This window comes from Brachyhypopomus gauderio, chromosome 4, assembly GCF_052324685.1.
Source record: "Brachyhypopomus gauderio isolate BG-103 chromosome 4, BGAUD_0.2, whole genome shotgun sequence".
Taxonomy (NCBI): domain Eukaryota; kingdom Metazoa; phylum Chordata; class Actinopteri; order Gymnotiformes; family Hypopomidae; genus Brachyhypopomus; species Brachyhypopomus gauderio.
The window spans coordinates 23,873,113-23,892,112 of record NC_135214.1 but is presented as its reverse complement, the minus strand read 5'-3'; the positions used below and the strand labels follow the sequence as shown (position 1 = coordinate 23,892,112).

The window sequence follows — 19,000 nt, the reverse complement described above, 5'->3', positions numbered from 1 at the left end:
GCACCTTCAATCACCCCCCACCCCACACACACATACACACACCCACACACACACACACACACACACACACACACACACACACACACACACACACACATCCTGAATGTTTCAGATCATGCTACACAGCTACCGTTGAGTTTTTTCACTAAGCACCTTCTTATGATCGTGTAGGCCTACTGCCCAGATTCCCAGGTAATTCATCTATTCCCTGTTACCTGAATACTTTTATTATGTATCTCCATAAAAGCTTATTTTTCATAGAAGAAAATAGTTCAGTTAGCTGTTTTCAATAAAAAAATCACGAGGACTAGAATGATACAAACTGAGGATTTAAAAAAAGAGGGGTGGAAAGTTTCAGATGCATATTAAACAGCCAGAGAGGACGTCCTTAGATACTCTTACACAAGACATGGAGGAGAAACGAAAGCGTCCAGGATGCTGTCTTTTTTCACGTGGTCACGTGTACAGCGAAGTACCGCCATGTCTCCATTCACGTTTGCGCTCCCTGTTGCTATAAATTCCACGGAAGCGGGCGGAGACTCACAGAGATTTGGTCAGGCTAGCTGTGTTTGTGTTAAGAGGAATGACCTGGCTGTGCGCCCACAGGCCCGAGTGCCTCTCCCTGTGAAACACAGGGCCAGCCAGGAGGCTGAGATATACGGTGTACCACGCCAAACCGCAGCGAACACGTAATGGTACACAGAGTTATGTAATTTTATGTAATTCAGTTGAGTCACATGCAAATCTGAATCTTGTGCAGAGCTGTGCTCTTCAAGAACAGGCTGTGTGACTAGGTGAATTTGCCAAGCCACATGGACGCAATGTCCATAGGAACCCAAGAGAGCAAATAAGCATGTTTGCATTTGGTGGCACGCCTCTCTCAGCCAAAATGCGTTAGACGAAGTGGAGCTGTCCCGTTTGGGTTAAGCCGGTCGTTGACTTTGCATGGATGGCGGCATGAAATTGTGGCATTATTCACGGTGCTGCTGTGCATGTTGGATGACATTGAAAATGTCCCAAAATTAGGATTCAAACACCACAACAACTGTTTCTGGGAATTTCTCAACATTTTCACGGAAGCAGAAAATATAACGCTAAATAGCTGACTGTGGAAATTACTATTATGTTCTTCTTCAACTGCGGGGGATGGGCTAGCAGGTCTGATCTGTTCCTGAGTGCCTGGCTCAGGCAAACAACCACAGCAGACAGACAGCAGAAAATTCCTGAGAGGACCGTGCGGAGGGAACCAGGTGTGCGTCGTTCCTGGGCACCCATCATTGCCGACCTGATTTGGGGTGAAAGTATGCCTGAGTGTCTGGGGCGGGGGAGGTGCAGCGTCTTATCGCACAGATGTTTCCTCCAGTCAAATTCCACGGATGCTGCACGGTCACAACATGAATGAGCAACTCCTGGCCGCGGCCCCCGCGGCGTCCTCCGTGATCTCATCCGCGCCACGTGAGGGAAAGTGGTTCGGGATGAACGCACCGTCAGACGAGGCGTGTGGAGTACGGCGCTTCGTTAACGAGAATGGTGAGGCCTATAAGGTTCTTTTGACTAGAGCAGGATTGGACTCGAGTCAGATCCAATAACTCCGAGAGAGCTCCGAGTTAAGGGTTAAGGGACATCTGTGTCTACGGTTTGGCTATGGAAAGTGTCACGAGACTCCATCAGCGTCTCCGTCAACCCACGGCTTCCTCTGCCTCCATGATCTCATGCTGCATTCAAGCAACCTCTTGGCTTTGAGGTTCGTGTTCCTGTCAGTCCCCTGAACATCTTGGATGGGGAACACCCATCCACAGCAAACATCTTTGTCTTCACAAGTACCATATGAAGTGCATCTGCGTGCACAGTGTAGCAGAAACAGGGGATTGGTGCCCAAATGAGCACAGAGGGGAGCATGACAGGGGGCAGGTCGTGCCCGAGCGTGTTACCCAGGGCCGGGGTGGGCGAGAGGGCAGCTTGGTGCCACGCCCGGGCCACAGCCAGGTGTGGGTGCAAGTGTTAACAGCACACGTCAGAACATAAACGGGCCCGAGTAGGGCAGTGAAGGGTGATGAGATGGAGGCTGGTCCCGAGAGACCAAATAGGGTCAAACAGAACCAATCAGAGAGAGAAAGGAGAGAGCTAAAGAAAGAGACAAAGAGAGGGAGAGAGGGTGAGGGGGGGGACAGACAGAGTGGGACAGGGAGAGAGGGACAGAGATAGAGAGGGAGTGAGGGACATGGAGGGAGAGAGAGAGAGACAGAGGGAGAGGGTTACACTAAGACGGGAAGTTGCAGACACATCCAACATAATATTCTGTTCTGAACTGCTAAAGGAGTGAAATTTAATCTATGCCCAACAGAAATTGTTTAAATAAACTATGCACGACACTTTCTCAAAGAAAACCCCAGAACTGCACTCTCAACCCCACAACCCAAACCATCTGGGGACGAGTAGGTTTCATTTCTGATGTATGGGTTTGGAATGACCACTGTTGAATAGGAAAGATTTTCTGGTAGACGGCAGCAAGACTGAAAGGCCATCAGTGTCTCGGCCGTAGGCATGCAGGTTAAACCTGTATGTTGCACCAAATTAAAGGACAAAAGGTGCTTTGTGTGTGTGTGTGTATATGTGTGTGAGTGTGTGTGTGCGGGTGTGTGTATATGTATGTGTGTGTATATATATATGTGTGTGTGTGTGTGTATATATATGTGTGTGTGTGTATATATATATATATATGTGTGTGTGTGTGTGTGTGTATATATATATATATATGTGTGTGTGTGTATATATATATATATGTATGTGTGTGTGTGTGTGTGTGTGAGACCTGGCCATGAGCTTGTGCAGCTCCTGCTTGTGCTGTTGGTCGTCAGCGGCGACGGCGTGCTGGGCTTGCTGCTGCATGGCCTGCACAAAGTGCTGCATGTGCTGGAATGCATCGATCTGCACAAGAGGGGGAGGGGACAGAACGAACACCATGGTTACCCACGAGGTGTTATGGTTACGGAGGGGGGGATGGGGGGGGGGGGGGGTGTTCATTACATTCTTTAACTCTCACGCAGACTCTGCCATATGAAATAGAGACACATTATTTGTTAAGTGACTTCCTTCAAGTTCCTGGAGCATATTAACCTTGCAGAAGGGCTGAGCTGTAAGACCCCTGTGGTTCTAGGCAGTAAGCACCACGCAGCACGCGTTAAAGTAAAGACCACTTTACTCTGCTTCTGACTGCTGCAACGAATCAGACACACATGTAATAATCCCATGGGATTGCGTTCAGAATCCACCCCGGAAATACAACTGCTTTGCCACAGAAACGGTTTGGGAGTCCCACACTTTGAAAGTGACCACAACCCATAGTGACTGTGGACGTGTAGGTCTGGGGATGGGGGGGGCTCTCGTGTCTCTCTGGCTTTGGCGTCAGGGTCTCCACGCGAGCCCCGTGACTACAGGCAGTGCGCACGCGCGTTTAACACTTACGTAATCTCCAACAGACGTAAGACTTGGTTAACGAGCTCCTGCAACAGGAGGCATAACGAGGGAGGGACGTAAACGGAGCTACGGAGCTTTTTCCTGCTCTGATGAACATCATCATCATCATCATCATCATCATCAGACGAAGGCCAAAAACATATGTCAGGGGAAATCTGATGAGTGAGAGATTACACAAGACGACAAACAGGCCGGCGTCCAGGGGACAGCCCTCCGACGGATCGGAGTCGCCCCGCCTTACGTAACGTGAACGTTGTTCACTCACATTCTTCCGCTTCATTACGTCTCGTTTCGTTTGGTAGCTCAGCCCTGACACTCAGCAGCCGGGACAGTCCACACTTACGTAAGGAGAGGACGGCGTGCGTAAAACAGAGCCGCTTCGTTACAGCACGGTGCTGAGCTATGACACGTGTGCCAAGAGACGGACCGCTCTTCAGAACACTAGCGTTTGTTTACGCGCCTCGGGTAACCCGGCAAACACGGCAGGGAGCGCGGGACGAGTTCCCACGCGTTAGCCGGCGCTTGGCGAGGGAAAAAAAAGCGCCTCATAAACGCCGCTTTCAGGAAAGGAGACGCCATGGCAACATGAAGAAAAACCCTAAACAAGGAACACAAAATCCCTCAAAACCAAATAAAACAAAGGAACAAAGGGGTCGGTTCTGAGGCGCGAGGCCCGGCGCCGGGCGTGGACCCACCTTGCGTGTGCTCTTCCACATGTACTTCATGTAGGCGTAGGTGACGTGCGGGTGGGCCGTGGGCAGGGGGTGTTCCAGCTGCTTGGACGGGTCGACCCCCAGCAGCAGCACCAGGGTCTTGTGGGCCAGTGCCTGGGCAGGGAAGACAGAGTTAGTCTACGGTTAGGGGGAAAAACATTCTGTTCCCTTTTCTTGGACATAATACATTTGTTGCCATTATCATCATTATTATGACTGCTCCAACACTTTGTTTTGCATGTCTTTAATCACACTGGCATGGCTGAAGTTATTTTGCTCTAGAATCCAACACTCCGGTGGCTAACACTTCCCAACATTTTACAGTTATCTACAGAAAATCTTAAGGTCTTAGAAGGTCTTAAGGTGTGTTTATTTCTGAAAATCAGAGTTACTTGATTTTCCTAAATTAAGCCAAAATCAGGAGCGTCTTAGGATCCAGAATGATGAGGCACACCGCTTCTGTTCCATCAGTCTCTACATGTGCTCCAGGAGTCCACAGTCACAGTGAAACAATGCTGCCTATCTTTAGAGTCACTGCCTATCTTAGAGTCATTAGAAAGGACTGCACTGAAGACCAAGCGTCCCAAAAATAAACAGCCAAACAAAGCAGTTCGGTAAAGTGACCCCTGACCCCACTGGTGGGATGCATGTCACTCAGGAACACTGCAGTCATTCTCTCTCTCTTTCATCCCCTCATCTGTCGCAATCTTTCAGCAGCCCTCGTGAGTGGCACTGTGAGGTCATGCCTGCCCCGGGTCTTCAGCTTCAGAGGGGTCGAAACATAAAGCACTGGCCTGAAGTTGAACTCACTGTAGATTTTGTCTAATCGCGGAAGAATAATATTTATGCTCACCCGAGTCGCAGTAAGACGGCACAGATGTAAACAGAGGCAAACGTTTGAAATCGCTCTGGTTATCGCACTTCAATAGGGCTTAAAAGCACTTTTCAAGTGACCGATTCACTGTAGCTCTTGGTAATTGAAAAGGCATTTGAAGGTTTCATTGCCCAGCCTCCACTGGGGCTGGCAGGGTAGTTTGCAATAAAACAGCACCAAGAAGACTCCAGTGTCATATGTATGGAAATCACTCTTACTGGTGAACTGACAGCTAGTCTATCACAGACTATGAACTGGGATCAGAACTGGGATTTATTGTTGACGGAAAAGACACACTGGACTGCTATATAACAGCATACCAGTAAACCAGTCAGGGTCCACCAGCATCAATACCAGCATCAGTTTGGCCCCGTTAGAACACAATGTTCCCTCACCAGTCGGCCGCTCTTCCCACACAAGCTGGCGTATTTCAGCCACGTCCTCATGTCCTCGTGGGGGTTGATGACCAGAGAACGCACCATCAGAATCCTCTGCCAGTCCTCCACGATCCGCTGACAGCCCTGCACACAGCACAACATGACATCTGACAGTGTCCTAATCACTAGGACGCTCCACTAATAAAGCATAATGGGAACCACAGAACTCAAAACGGACACTGCGATCTGATTGGTTGACGAGCTGACGATTCCAGCTGGTGCAGACAGGGGGGAAGAGAGTTGGCCTCCTGCTCATCAGTGAATCCTGCACCTGAACGTATGGTCTCCCTCCACTCCTGTTACGCTTCACATAAATGAGCCTCTACATCACATGTTTACTATCTAGGAGGCCAGAAACATTTTTGGAAAAGGAAAAAAAAAAAAGCTGGTTAGATCATGACGGCAAAGGAGGCCTGGAGCTGCTTGAGGATCCTGATAGGAAAATGTCACTCTCGTCTTGGTGCACAAGCTGGATTTGTGTGTGTGTGTGTGTGTGTGTGTGTGTGTGTATACATAAGGCAGACATTACGAAGTCTAAAAGGTTACTTTTACATTTGTAGCTGCAGAAACATTTCAGTAGGCCTGGTGATTCAGGTGTGGAAAAGTTTTATTTGATAGTTTAAGTAATTTAGTTGGTGTGGACTGATTTATCTATTTTTGTAATAATGTTGTGACAACATTCAACAATACTAACTCGATTCCTCAAAGTCAGCTTTTCTCTGAAAAGTTCTCTGAAGAAGAAACTGTTGAGTTTTCTTCTTCTTCAGTCACGTTGCTGTCAGCACTGACGATGATGAGACCGTTGAGATCTGTTGGCTCGGCCCACGTATGAGGTAACGAGTCATTATAATTCCTCACAGATCCACTACTGACGGCTTCACTTACATGTCAAAGGTTCAACCCCCTTTTGCCTTCACAACTGCCTTTAATTCTTCATGTAGTTTCAAGAAGGTGCTGGAAACGTTTTGGTCCGTATTACACAACTGCTGCAAATTAGTCTGCTGCACATCCATGACGTGAATCTCCTACTCCACCACATCCCAGCGCCATTGGATTTAGATGTGGAGACTGTGGACGCCATTTTGAGCAGAGTGAACTCACCGTCATGTTCAAAACCAATTTTTGATTTGGGTTAGATTTGGGCTTTGTGACATGGCATGTGGTTCTGCTGGACGTAACCATGCGAAGACGGGTCCGTGTTGACTGTGGTGTTCAAGCAGTGCTCTGTTGGTGTTCAGGGGCCCAAATTGTTCCAGTTAAATATCCTGCACACCATTACACCACCACCACTAGCCTGAGCTGATATGATCCATGACATCATGTTGTTTTTGCCAAACTTTGACCAGACCATCCAAATGTTGCAGACCATCCAAATGTTGCAGACCATCCAAATGTTGCAGACCATCCAAATGTTGCAGACCATCCAAATGTTGCAGCAGAAATAGAGACTCATCAGACCAGGCAAAAATGTTTCCAATCTTCTACTGTCCAAATTGTGTTGAGCCCGTGCCTAGCATACTGAAGTGTCATCTGGTGTGGTTTTCTGTTGGCGTGTCCTGTCTGCATTAATGTTTGTCGTATTGTGCATTCAGAGATGCTCTTCTGCACAGCTCAGTTGTAGTGAGTGGTAATTTGAGTTACCGTTGCCTTTCTACCAGCTCAAACCAGTCTGGACATTCTCCTCTGACCTTTGGCATCTACAAGGCATTTGGCACAGATTCCTGCTGCTCACTGGATACTTTCTCTTCCTCAGACCATTCACTGTAAACCCTAGAGATGCTTGTGCATGAGAATCCCAGCAGAAAATACATCAACATGCATATATAAACCCTGCAAGTCTATAGCTACTAAAATACTATAGATGAGAAATCCAGTGCTATCTACAGTCAGGCGAATGAACATGAAAAACAGGAAACAGATGTTGAAAATATAAATGATATTTCCATATATTGGGGTGGTCTTTATTTTTGTCAAACCGACACATTATTAAGTTTTATTTCAGTTTTGAACATGCTTTGCAGACTCTTTAACGAACGCGGCTAGTGCCGCTTTGAAGGGAACATAAACTGGAGACGTGTGGGTGGTGAAGGAGTCACGAGACGTACACGCAACAATACACTAACAGATGTTGAGCTTTACTGGTTACCTGCAGTCTTTCCCACCAGGTCTCCCTGATAATGTCTCTCCTTTCTGGAACCAGTTTGTACTGGATCACCTCCTCCAACTCCGACAGCATCTGACACGACACCATTGCCTTAAAGGGAGGGCAAGGGAGGAAAAGAAGGAGAGAGTGAGACAGACAGAACGTGAGAGTGAGACAGACGGAACGAGCATGAAATAGTAAAAGATAATCATTTCAGTCTGCCACATCCCAAAAAAAAGACGCTAACTTTATTATGCCCGTAGTTGGTAAATATGATCATCATGTAAATTAGGTAAATTGCGGCTAGATGGTGTAGCATCGGATTCATTAAAAGTTCTACAAACTCAGCCTCGTTGTGACTTTACCCTTGCATACAAATAGGCACAAATGAATGTGAAGAAGGCCCCCAGGGACACAGGCCCCCCCTGATCTCATCAACCATGGCACTTCAGACACATATCCACCAGGTTTTTTACATTATGTTCATACACGCTTCAGTCTTCTAGAAGACCGACAGGGCCGCCAAAATAGCCACGCTTCAGCGATTGGGTACATGAAATAAGATTACACATACAATTCACGTTATTTATTTACTTGTCATCGGAACAATGATCTACACATCAACAAACCAAGTCTGACTCATTCAACCCCAATAGAGGAACAACTCATGTCATTTCCATCCATGTGTGGAAATTTACGGCTATTGTTACATAAACCACATGAGACTGTGGTAGGGGATAAAAAGTGAATGATTTGTTTGCTAAACAGGCAAGACAAGCAGGCTGTTTAAACACTGGGGCTACTCGCTCTATTCAGACGAGCCCAGGTGTGGTTGATGTGAAGGACCTCTGGTAACGTTGAACCTCACTATAAAATCAGTATAACGCCACCTATAACTCTTGCAAGCTGCTGGTCTTCTGGAGCGGACCCGAGTTGTTTAATGAGGTTTCCGAAGTCTTTACGAGAGGGTTCTTAAGACGGGAGACTCGTCTTACCCCGTAGGCCCTGCTGTAGCTCTCTCCAGCCATGGCTGTCAGCTCGGCGTCCAGCAGGTCCCGCGCCTTGTCGATGCACTGAAAATGCACACACGGACATTAAGTGAAATTCCTGATGAAAACAACCAAGACAGCCTGTACATCTTCTGATGAGCAGCTCTGTTCATATGGGAGGGACTACAGCGAGGTTCTCTAGGTGATGGACAAGCATTTACGCCCAATCAGCTGCCAGGGCTGCTTCCCATCGCTCCAGTCCACACGGCCCAGTGAGGTCACAGGCCTGGAGTGGTGACTCCACTGTAAAGTCACAGGCGGCTAATCAACGTCGACGCTCACATTTTCCCCCCTTTGAAGGGAGCCAGCAGTGCTCTGCTCAGATTTGACACCTGTTCCGTCGCCCCCTTAGACCATTTACCCTTAACCAGCAGCTACCGTGCCTGTTCTCGTCGTAAAGAGAGCGTCTGAAATTGTTACGATGGGGGGGGGAAAAACGCTGCTTTCAAATACTAATGAACCACACGAACACGCAGGCACGTGGTAAAAGCCTACGAGATCTAGCACCTCCGCCCCTTCTGATAGGCCGACTCCAGCTGGACGTCAACGCCTCTTCCTGATGTGGGAGCGGAGTCTCTGTGAGACAGAAGGCCGTGCAGAGAACACAGAGCAGGCTGGGAAATCAAAGTCAAACGTTACTGATATTTATGTAACTGCGCGCACGCCAGCTGGCGGACGCCATCTCTCGCCCGGGCTCCTGCCTGCATTCCCCATGCTGCTGCAATTAACTCGACAAAGAAACTGCTGTAGATAGAGGGAGAGAGAGAGAGAGAGAACAAGAACAAACAAAAGCACAAGACAAAGGAGGAGAGGAAGATGGAACCACTGCAGCTGGAGGGGACAGCTGCTGTTTCAACGTGACGCCCGTCGATTACGGCTCAGCCTGGACCTGGGGCCAGAGGGTTGGACCTGGGGCCAGAGGGTTGGACCTGGGGCCAGAGTGGTGGACCTGGGGCCAGAGGGGTGGACCTGGGGCCAGAGTGGTGGACCTGGGGCCAGAGTGGTGGACCTGGGGCCAGAGTGGTGGACCTGGGGCCAGAGGGGTGGACCTGGGGCCAGAGGGGTGGACCTGGGGCCAGAGTGGTGGACCTGGGGCCAGAGTGGTGGACCTGGGGCCAGAGTGGTGGACCTGGGGCCAGAGTGGTGGACCTGGGGCCAGAGGGGTGGACCTGGGGCCAGAGTGGTGGACCTGGGGCCAGAGGGTTGGACCTGGGGCCAGAGTGGTGGACCTGGGGCCAGAGTGGTGGACCTGGGGCCAGAGTGGTGGACCTGGGGCCAGAGGGTTGGACCTGGGGCCAGAGTGGTGGACCTGGGGCCAGAGTGGTGGACCTGGGGCCAGAGGGTTGGACCTGGGGCCAGAGTGGTGGACCTGGGGCCAGAGGGATGTGTGGACACACTCGGTCTGCGCGTGTCTCTGCGAGGAGCAAATGCTGCGCTCTGTGAGCTCGGCCAAAACCCGAGAGTGACTGGGTGGTGCCGCAGACCTGAGGGGAGACGGGGGCGTGGCTAGGCAGGGTGGGTGTGGCCAGGTGCGGTGGGCGTGGCCTAGGAGACACCCAACACGGCAGGGATATGTCAAACACTCCCAACCTGCTCTGTGTTTCAGGCATGAACGGTACTGTGTGTGTTTAGGACACATCTCTGGCTCCAGCGGTATTTTCCAGGCGTGTTACAGGCTAGTGTTGGTCTAAGGACAGTAAGGTGTACTGACCACAGAGAAGAGACCGTGTCCCTATTTTGACTTCTCCTGAGACGGTAATGTTACCATATGCCGTGAATACAGGAGGCCTGGCAGACTTCCTGGGTACAGGGGATTACCAGCCGTGTCAGGTAAACCCACCTGAGGCCCCTAACAAATACTCCTGCATCTGGATCACATTTGGGGTTCTGCATGAGCAGGGCCCGCGGTGAATGGCTGTCTTCCTTTTTGGCTTAGGGAGGGTAGAAGTTGTGGTCTGGGTTTGATTGAGGTGACCTCAGTGACACCTACCAGAAACAGTACAGGTGGGGATGGCAAAAGCGTGTAGGGGTGGAGCCTCACCGGCCAGGCACCCTGGAGGCCTTGAGCTCACCGTGCAGGTATGCTGCTCTCTTTGGGAAGTTCAGTGGCAAACATCCAGACATGGGGTCTCAGACACAATGTTAAACTGTCAGTCAAATGAAATCGTAGACGCAAAAAAAAAAATCCCAGATCAACATGCCAGCTTTACATAAACGTTACACGTCAGTCACGCGATGGCAGTGCTTCAGTTCGGAAACCTGTAGATTAGCTCAGTTTCTTTGGTTAAAGTATGACTGGAGAGAGAGTAGCTGCATGACTAGGTGCAAAGTAGCTCTGAATCCAACCACCTTCTCCGTAGTGAAGATCAGAGCTGTCACTCACTTGCTGAGCCAATGAGAAGAGGTCCTGGTGCAAAGCCAGCACCGCTCTGTAGAAGGCTCCATCGTGAGTGTCTCTGGGGATCATACAGGTGTACTCCTCCATACTGTCCCAGTGCCCTTTAAACACAAACACACATATACAAATATAGAAAAATCCTGAGGAAAAAATTAAGAGTCTCCATGCATTACGATACTCGGGCAGTTCACAAACATATCAAGAAATGACTATTGTTTATTAGCTCTGAGGTGTGATTGCTGGGTTCATGTTAGAAAATTGGCAGAATGCATGTTTATTTAGCAAAACAATTACACATTCAGGTGACTAATAAATCCCTGTATTTCTGATTCTAAAGAAATCACAGACTTCTTCAGTCCAGCCTCTTAACTTGTGCGTTAAGCCATGCGACACTAATGATGGCAAAACTGCGCAGTAGACCTGTAGCGCAAACTGATTCCACACGAGCCATGGTTTGACTCGGGGAGACGCAGAAAGCGCGTCTTAACGAGCGGGTCCTTCTTGGCGGTCAGGTCTTTGACAGCGAGGAGCTCTCCTGCTCCAAGACGTAGGAGAAGCCCGCCGGAGACACGATCGGGCCGACCACAAATGTCATCTTGGAGATGATTGAAGGAGAAGTGGGGTTTCTGCTGTCAGAGCCCATTTTGCCCATAAAGTTTACGCATTATCAGGCTATTTATTTTCCCTTCTTTAACTAAACGGCGTCTCACTCAAGCATAAGTTCACAAGTGGAGCATTTGGCCTTCGTGTAAACGTATTGCATGTTGAATGGGAGTTTTCGTGAAGACGTAAGTGGCATAGCCATATTGAAGACGCGGTGTTGGTCGGAGGGAGGCTGGAGCGTGTCTTACCCAGACCCCAGGCCGCCGCTGCCGCCATGCGTGCCATCTTGGCCTGCGTCTCCTCGCTGACCAGGGTCCACTCCTCGCAGCACTGCTGGTGCAGCTGACCCCTGGAAGATCACAGCACACACACAGCCGTCGGTTCCTTGGCTTGTTTGCAATCGCCATTTCCTTCTTAGTCAACGCCCAACACCTAGTTTGAGGGTTAGTTGAAGTGGCCGACTGAAAGCCCACACCTGCAGTTCATGAAACACACCAGAGACGCAGAGAGCAGAGGGCCACAGCCCCTCCTCACCACTGTGAGCGTGTTTGGGAGAGATCTTACCATGACGTCACTGGCCAGTGTGACCTTGGCTCTGATAAACTGCAAAGCGACACGACCTCATAGCACAGTCTCATAGCCCGTAAAAATGAGCGGCCCCTCTGCACAAGCCCCATATGGGTATGGAAGTGAGGGCTGGGGCCCTTGAGCAGACCATGTAGGTCTCTGGGATGGGAGATCGAGGCCCCAGGGCCGTTTAGCAGTGTGAAATGGCCCTCAGTTTAGGGGGAGAGGGCAAAGGAAACGCTTTCACAGCTGTCTGGAGGACATGTTATATGGGCTTGAAAAAACAGAGCTCATTCTATGTGCATGAGCAAAACGTGCATGCAGACGCACACCCACACACACTCACACACACACACACTGGTGCACACACACCCCGATACACACGCGCACGTGCGTGCGCACACACACAGATGCACATACACACAAACACATAGGGAGACTAATCACAGAGTGAAACACAGTCATGGGCATAAAATCTGTAGAATCATATGATTTATCCAGGAGTCTCTGAGGCCAATTTTTAAAAATATTAGTCTATGGACACGTATAGGTTCTATTAGCAACATATGCTTATGAAAAGGAGTTTAAATTTATGGGAGCTTTGTTGTGCATTTTAGTCAGTTTTGAATAATGAGGCTTTAGAATATAGCACATCATAAAATGTGAGCTATAAATTTAACGTAAAACTTTTAAAAGCAGATACGCTTCCCACCAACCTAAGCACACAAATATCAAAATCGCATACACAAAAACCAAGCTTAAGACCAGCAGAACTCTTTCTGCTACTGATCATACAAATAAGCAGAAAAAACGAAACCTTTCGAGCACATTTCTGCTGGTAATGGGGTTCAGCAACAGAGGAAAGACACTGTCCATACGTGTGGCACTGCAGGCCAGGAGACATCCCTGCCAAGATTCCTTCATGGCTTTCAGGGCAATCATTCTTCTAAATTCAAACAAACTCCCGTGTCATATTAATATAATACATTATAACGTTTTAAAAAAAGAATCTTTTACAGTTATGCTAAACCGAGGGTAAGGATATTTTAATGGTTGGCTGTAAGTAAAATATTTAGCGCTTTTTCAAATAAAAAGAATAAGAATTCTTATTTTCCACAAGGGTAACTTATTACCTTCTCCAACTTTTAATCATATGGTATTAAGCTTCTATACTTTGGATTCAACACTGCTGTAAGGTGTTCTTCACTGTCCAAAAAAACACCACCGAGACCTTTAATGCCCCCACAGTTCCCCCATCAGAATCAGACGACCCCTAGACACCTTCCTGGAAAAGTTCTGAGGTGGCCCGCGGACTGAGTCACAGCTCAGAGTGCATCCGAGTGCCGCTCGCGATACAGGAAGTGGTTGGTATTTTGCTCCGTTCTTTATGCCCAGTCACTCTGTCCTACTCAGTCGAGCTCTGCTGCTATAGGAACGAAGTGTTCAAGGACAAAGTGTCCACAGCTCCATTTCCTGGCTGTTGATTCATATTTCTACTCAAACAATCCTATTAATCATGGCAATCAGATGCTAAACAAGGTCTGAACACAATAAGGGGGTGAGGTGTAAACATTACGTTGTTTTTTTCGAGTGCTATGATAAACTCCATTTTAGTTTGTATTTCTTAATTAAAGATCTAGATTTTGACACTGTTGATCTAAGTAGGCAATGTCCCAATATGCTACTTCACATCATCCAAACTCAAATACTCAATCAATAATGAAAAAAAAAAAAACTGTCAAAACAATTTCTCTGTATATACAATCACAGAGAGGACAGCAGAAAGGTCCTTCATGTTGGGATGTGAACTACTGTGCACCCATATCTGTGATGTGATTCACCCACCATTCGCCCAAAGCCTCCAAACACCGCATGCGTCCCAGGATGAGCTCGGGGTCCTCCTTGTTCATGTCAATCTTCTTATCGTAGGCCACTAGCGCATCCTCCCACTCGTGTAGCTTCTCATACCACGTGGCCTGGATCTCCTAAAGGGGCCGAAGAGGCAGTGTGGTCAAATGGATTTAGAAGCACGTCACCATTTCTCTATAGGACTGGAATGTAAACTTTACTTTTTAATGACATTTTATGACATTTTCCACATAGCAGATTCAGTGATTGCTTCCACTAAATTAATATTAAATGAAAGTGGAAAAATATAATTTAGGGACTGATTCCACTAAATTTATATAAACGAAAGTGGAAAAACAACATTCAGTGAATTTATGTGGTTCCAGTTAAATCACAGCAGACTCAGTTATAAATCAAAAGTATAACTACTTGGAAGCCCCAAACCAGGAAGAAGTAGGTGTAATCTTGAAGCCAGCGGGTGTGGTAGCTTCCTATGGCAATTTAAATACTGGTTTGTTTATAGAAGGCTGGGAGCAGTGTCCAGAAAGACTGCACAGAGCTCCTGTTTCAGCACAAACCCCCCACAGCTCAACACGCCTCAGTCCACAAATCAGCCCGAAGTCTGATGATCTCTTGTTATTTTCTTTAAGCAAAAGTAAAATAAATCAGAAGGACTCTCACTGGGAGGTCTAAAGTCTGAATACACTGGTTTTACATGGTGTCGACAGTGTAATTCCAGATAAACAAACACATGTTAACACTTGAATGAGAATGAGTTTCTATTTTGCATGCAGTTTCCTTACTGGTGGGACATGCTGTATTTTGGTGACACTTTCACAAAACTCACATTGCACATATTCAATATGAAATATGAAACTAGACAAGCAGGCTTTTCTGTTATGAGTGTGGAACAGGATGAACTATTAGCGTGATATTACTCCATATTACATCTCCCTCTGTCATTCCTATTTAATTTAATATTGCTTGTCGAGCGTACTCAACCTCAAAGACTCCCTTAGAAAAGAAAACAAACTATGCTGCATATTCTAAGACTTTATGACTCGGATCCACAATGTGACATTTTCATTCTGGCTGTTTTTCTGGAAACTGTCCTGCAGCAGAATTTTGACATGACCTTTTGCAGTCTATCTACTGACAAGTTAAGAAAAACTCCCAGAGGGAAAGAAAAGGTTCAGCTCAATGGGGTCTTCAGCTCAATGGGGTCTTCAGCTCAATGGCGTCTTCTGCTCAATGGGGTCTTCAGCTCAATGGGGTCTTCAGCTCAATGGGGTCCTCAGCTCAATGCTGAAGCTTCACCAACTGTTCACCATTCACTTGACTTACAGGTGCAATTTACCACTAAAACTGGTGTACTGGATGTTGGAAAATAACAAAACATTGACAGAACTGTCCAGATAAATACTGGATAACACTGAGCAACAAAAATTATTCTTCCTGTGATAAAATACATGTTGAATCCAAATGTGTTCATGCTGAACCCAAATGTGTTCATGCTGAACCCAAATGTGTTCTCCATCACCTGTAATTTTTTTGCATGTCATTACATATATTATGAAAAAGCAGGACCAAGGAAAGTGGATTCTATGATGGCAGATTGAAGAGGTGAACATTGAAGAGGTGAACACTGAAGAGGTGAACATTGAAGAGGTGAACATTGAAGAGGTGAACACTGAAGAGGTGAACATTGAAGAGGTGAACATTGAAGAGGTGAACATTGAAGAGGTGAACATTGAAGAGGTGAACATTGAAGAGGTGAACACTGAAGAGGTGGACATTGAAGAGGTGAACACTGAAGAGGTGAACACTGAAGAGGTGGACATTGAAGAGGTGAACATTGAAGAGGTGAACACTGAAGAGGTGGACATTGTGGTTGGAACACTGACAATGGTTTCACAATCAGCCGTCTGGAGCTCAATCTAGTCAGTACATTAAAGTTGATTCTAAAGCTATGAAAACAAGTGGCTGTAAATGCATCTTGCTTAGTGTTAAACGTGCTTCCATATGCCCACTGGAGTCGACTCAAAGTTTTTGATTCTTGGAGAGCAGGTGTGTGTCCTGCTATCGGGAGCTTAAGCCAGTTCTCCCTGTAACTGACACACATGAATACACATTTTGGAGGGAAATCAGAGGCTTCGTACAATTAGGTCTTGAAACAATTAGGCAGCACAGAGAAGCAATCGGGTCTCAAGACAGAGATCCTGTCTGCTGGATTATACAGCAGATGTGGAAACTAGTTGCAATCTTCAAGGCGCAACATTGTTTATTGGTGCCATTTCATACCTGGACTGCATCACTGTGGACACCCGGAGGTGGTCTAAGAGGAACACCTTCATCATCAAACTAGAAGCTTCCTGCAAATAAATGGATCTCAGGCAAATGTCTGCCTGTTGTCCAGAGCTATGCCATATTGTTACTTTCTCTCACCGAGCATAACTCAAACTCCTCAAGGTTTAAAGATCCCACTGAGAACACAGGGCCCCAGTGACCAAATTCCTCCACACACTTGTGTTAGATTTATCTTATGCTCTTTTTTGAGGCCCTCTGCAGCCTCCCACCAACATAAGGCATTGGTGGGTCATGAATATAACCCGGCAGTGACTGATAAGTGAGAACCAGCCATGTAAAATCGATCTTATACCTCACTGATAGCTAGTGAAGTGAAGCCAGCGCTGGACTAATGTGCTCGGCATGCCTCGTCCCAGGAAAAAGACGAGTGGATAAGTTTTCCATCAGCCGGAGCTTATTCAATGCCCCTTGACTAAGGCAAGCAAAAAGAGACATTGCAATAATCCAAACGAGATTACACAAACACGTGAACCACTCGTCCCGTGTCCTGCACTGACAGCATATGTCTGACTTTGAAGAAAAGAAAAAAAAAACGTTTTAAAAGCATGACTGAAAATGTTTCTTTATATGCAATGAGAAACGTAACAGAGTCAAAAATAATACTCAAGTGTTTTTGGAGAAGGATTAACTCTTGCTATGAGTGCCCCAAAGAGCTGACTACATATCTTTCAAAAGATCATCATGGCCATTAATTTTAAAGAACTGTGTCTTTAAAAGTTACCAGAAAACCAGTCCTTCCAAGCTGCAATGTAGTCCAATAGATTGTATAATTCTGTATAATGCAGAAGACACTGCATAATGTATAATTCAGAAGTCACTGCATTACATAAATCAATATAACTATGCCTTCTGCATAAAAATGGAAAGTAATATTAAAACAATGAATCAACTCCTCATATAGCACATATGAAGGTAATAAAATATGGTCAATAATGGGGATATCTCTAGTAATATCCTGCATGGTGGATGTCTCGTCTTTCTCTGATCCAATTACACAGTAATTACACAGTACTGTGTGTAGTTCAAAGTTGCACTATGATCCAATAGCACCAATACTGAGACATACTTACAGTCAGCACTCAGTTCTTAACAGAGCTGTCTCTGGGTCATGCTTCTCTAAAGAAGTTAGACAGAAGCAGCGTTCACCAGGATTTTGGACATAAAAGAATGTTGCAGTAGTTATAAAATACTGTGTAAGTTTTTCGTGAGAACAGGTTGATCGTTGAAGCACTTTAAGGCGGTCTGGGACAGAGACTCAGGGCATTTAGATCAAGGAGACAGAGACTCAGGAGATTTAGAACAAGGAGACAGAGACTTAGGACATTTAGAACAAGGAGACAGAGACTCAGGGCATTTAGAACAAGGAGACAGAGACTCAGGAGATTTAGAACAAGGAGACAGAGACTCAGGAGATTTAGAACAAGGGGACAGAGACTCAGGACATTTAGAACAAGGAGACAGAGACTCAGGGCATTTAGAACAAGGAGACAGAGACTCAGGAGATTTAGAACAAGGAGACAGAGACTCAGGAGATTTAGAACAAGGGGACAGAGACTCAGGAGATTTAGAACAAGGAAACAGAGACTCAGGACATTTAGAACAAGGAGACAGAGACTCAGGAGATTTAGAACAAGGGGCTACCAATAGTTTATCCAGCTGATGGGTGAGGAGACACATGGACAGAAGGGTGAAGGGTGAAGGGTGAAGGGTGAAGGGCTCTCACCAGCTCTCCAAAGTGCTTCATGGCGTACTCCAGAACCCCAGACGCCGCCTCCGGCTGCTGCAGCTTGTTGTTGATGCTGTGAAAGAGAGACAGAGCGAAGATCTTGAGAAGAGCAGAACCCGGGCAGAACCAGAGCGGGGCAGAACCCGGGCAGAACCAGAGCGGGGCAGAACCCGGGCAGAACCAGAGCGGGGCAGAACCCGGGCAGAACCAGAGCGGGGCAGAACCCGAGCCTGTCGACGCAGCCTGGGGGTCAGCTACACACAACAACCAGAACCGTAGAGAAGGGGGGAAGGATTCCCAGACGCCACCTCCACCTCATGGTTGATGAGGCAGGACTCATGTGGAGAGCAGGGTCGGTACTGTGAAGAGGCCGTTCAGAGGGCTTCAGACCTCAATAGAGACTGAAACGTCTGCAGTGACTTATACATGTACAGTAGCATAAAGTGCAAGTGACCGTCCAATTACACTATTACAGAGAATGGTCTTGATTAGGGTTAATTATATAGATGTTGATTGGAGTTAATCAGACATGTAAACAATCCTGAGGGGAATTTGTATTGTAAATTTCTTTAGGTAAAACACACAGAGCTTGGTTGGATTAACTGTCTGGCCATCCATCCTTGAGTGACGTTTATCAGACATGTTGCCAAGCGACATTTCCATAGTCACAAAGTCAAACTGGACCACAAAATGGCTGCAGTCCTAGTGCCTCCTCATTGCTTAAATGAGCAATTTTGTCTTCAATTCTCCTGCAAAATATCTGACGCTTTGAAAATATTAGACAGTCGTGGGCTGGTG

At 47.1% G+C, this 19,000-nt stretch overlaps 1 protein-coding gene across 1 annotated transcript in view; it reads right to left on the bottom strand.

Annotated features, from left to right (window-relative positions):
• The window catches only part of mtor (mechanistic target of rapamycin kinase), an 83,259-nt gene that overhangs the window by 15,280 nt on the left and 48,979 nt on the right, over nt 1–19,000 (bottom strand). Inside the window, 9 exon segments of the mRNA XM_077003182.1 lie at nt 2,813–2,928; nt 4,173–4,304; nt 5,460–5,585; nt 7,648–7,755; nt 8,640–8,717; nt 11,077–11,192; nt 11,943–12,043; nt 14,107–14,246; nt 18,200–18,275. Coding sequence (XP_076859297.1) covers nt 2,813–2,928; nt 4,173–4,304; nt 5,460–5,585; nt 7,648–7,755; nt 8,640–8,717; nt 11,077–11,192; nt 11,943–12,043; nt 14,107–14,246; nt 18,200–18,275 — 993 coding nt within the window.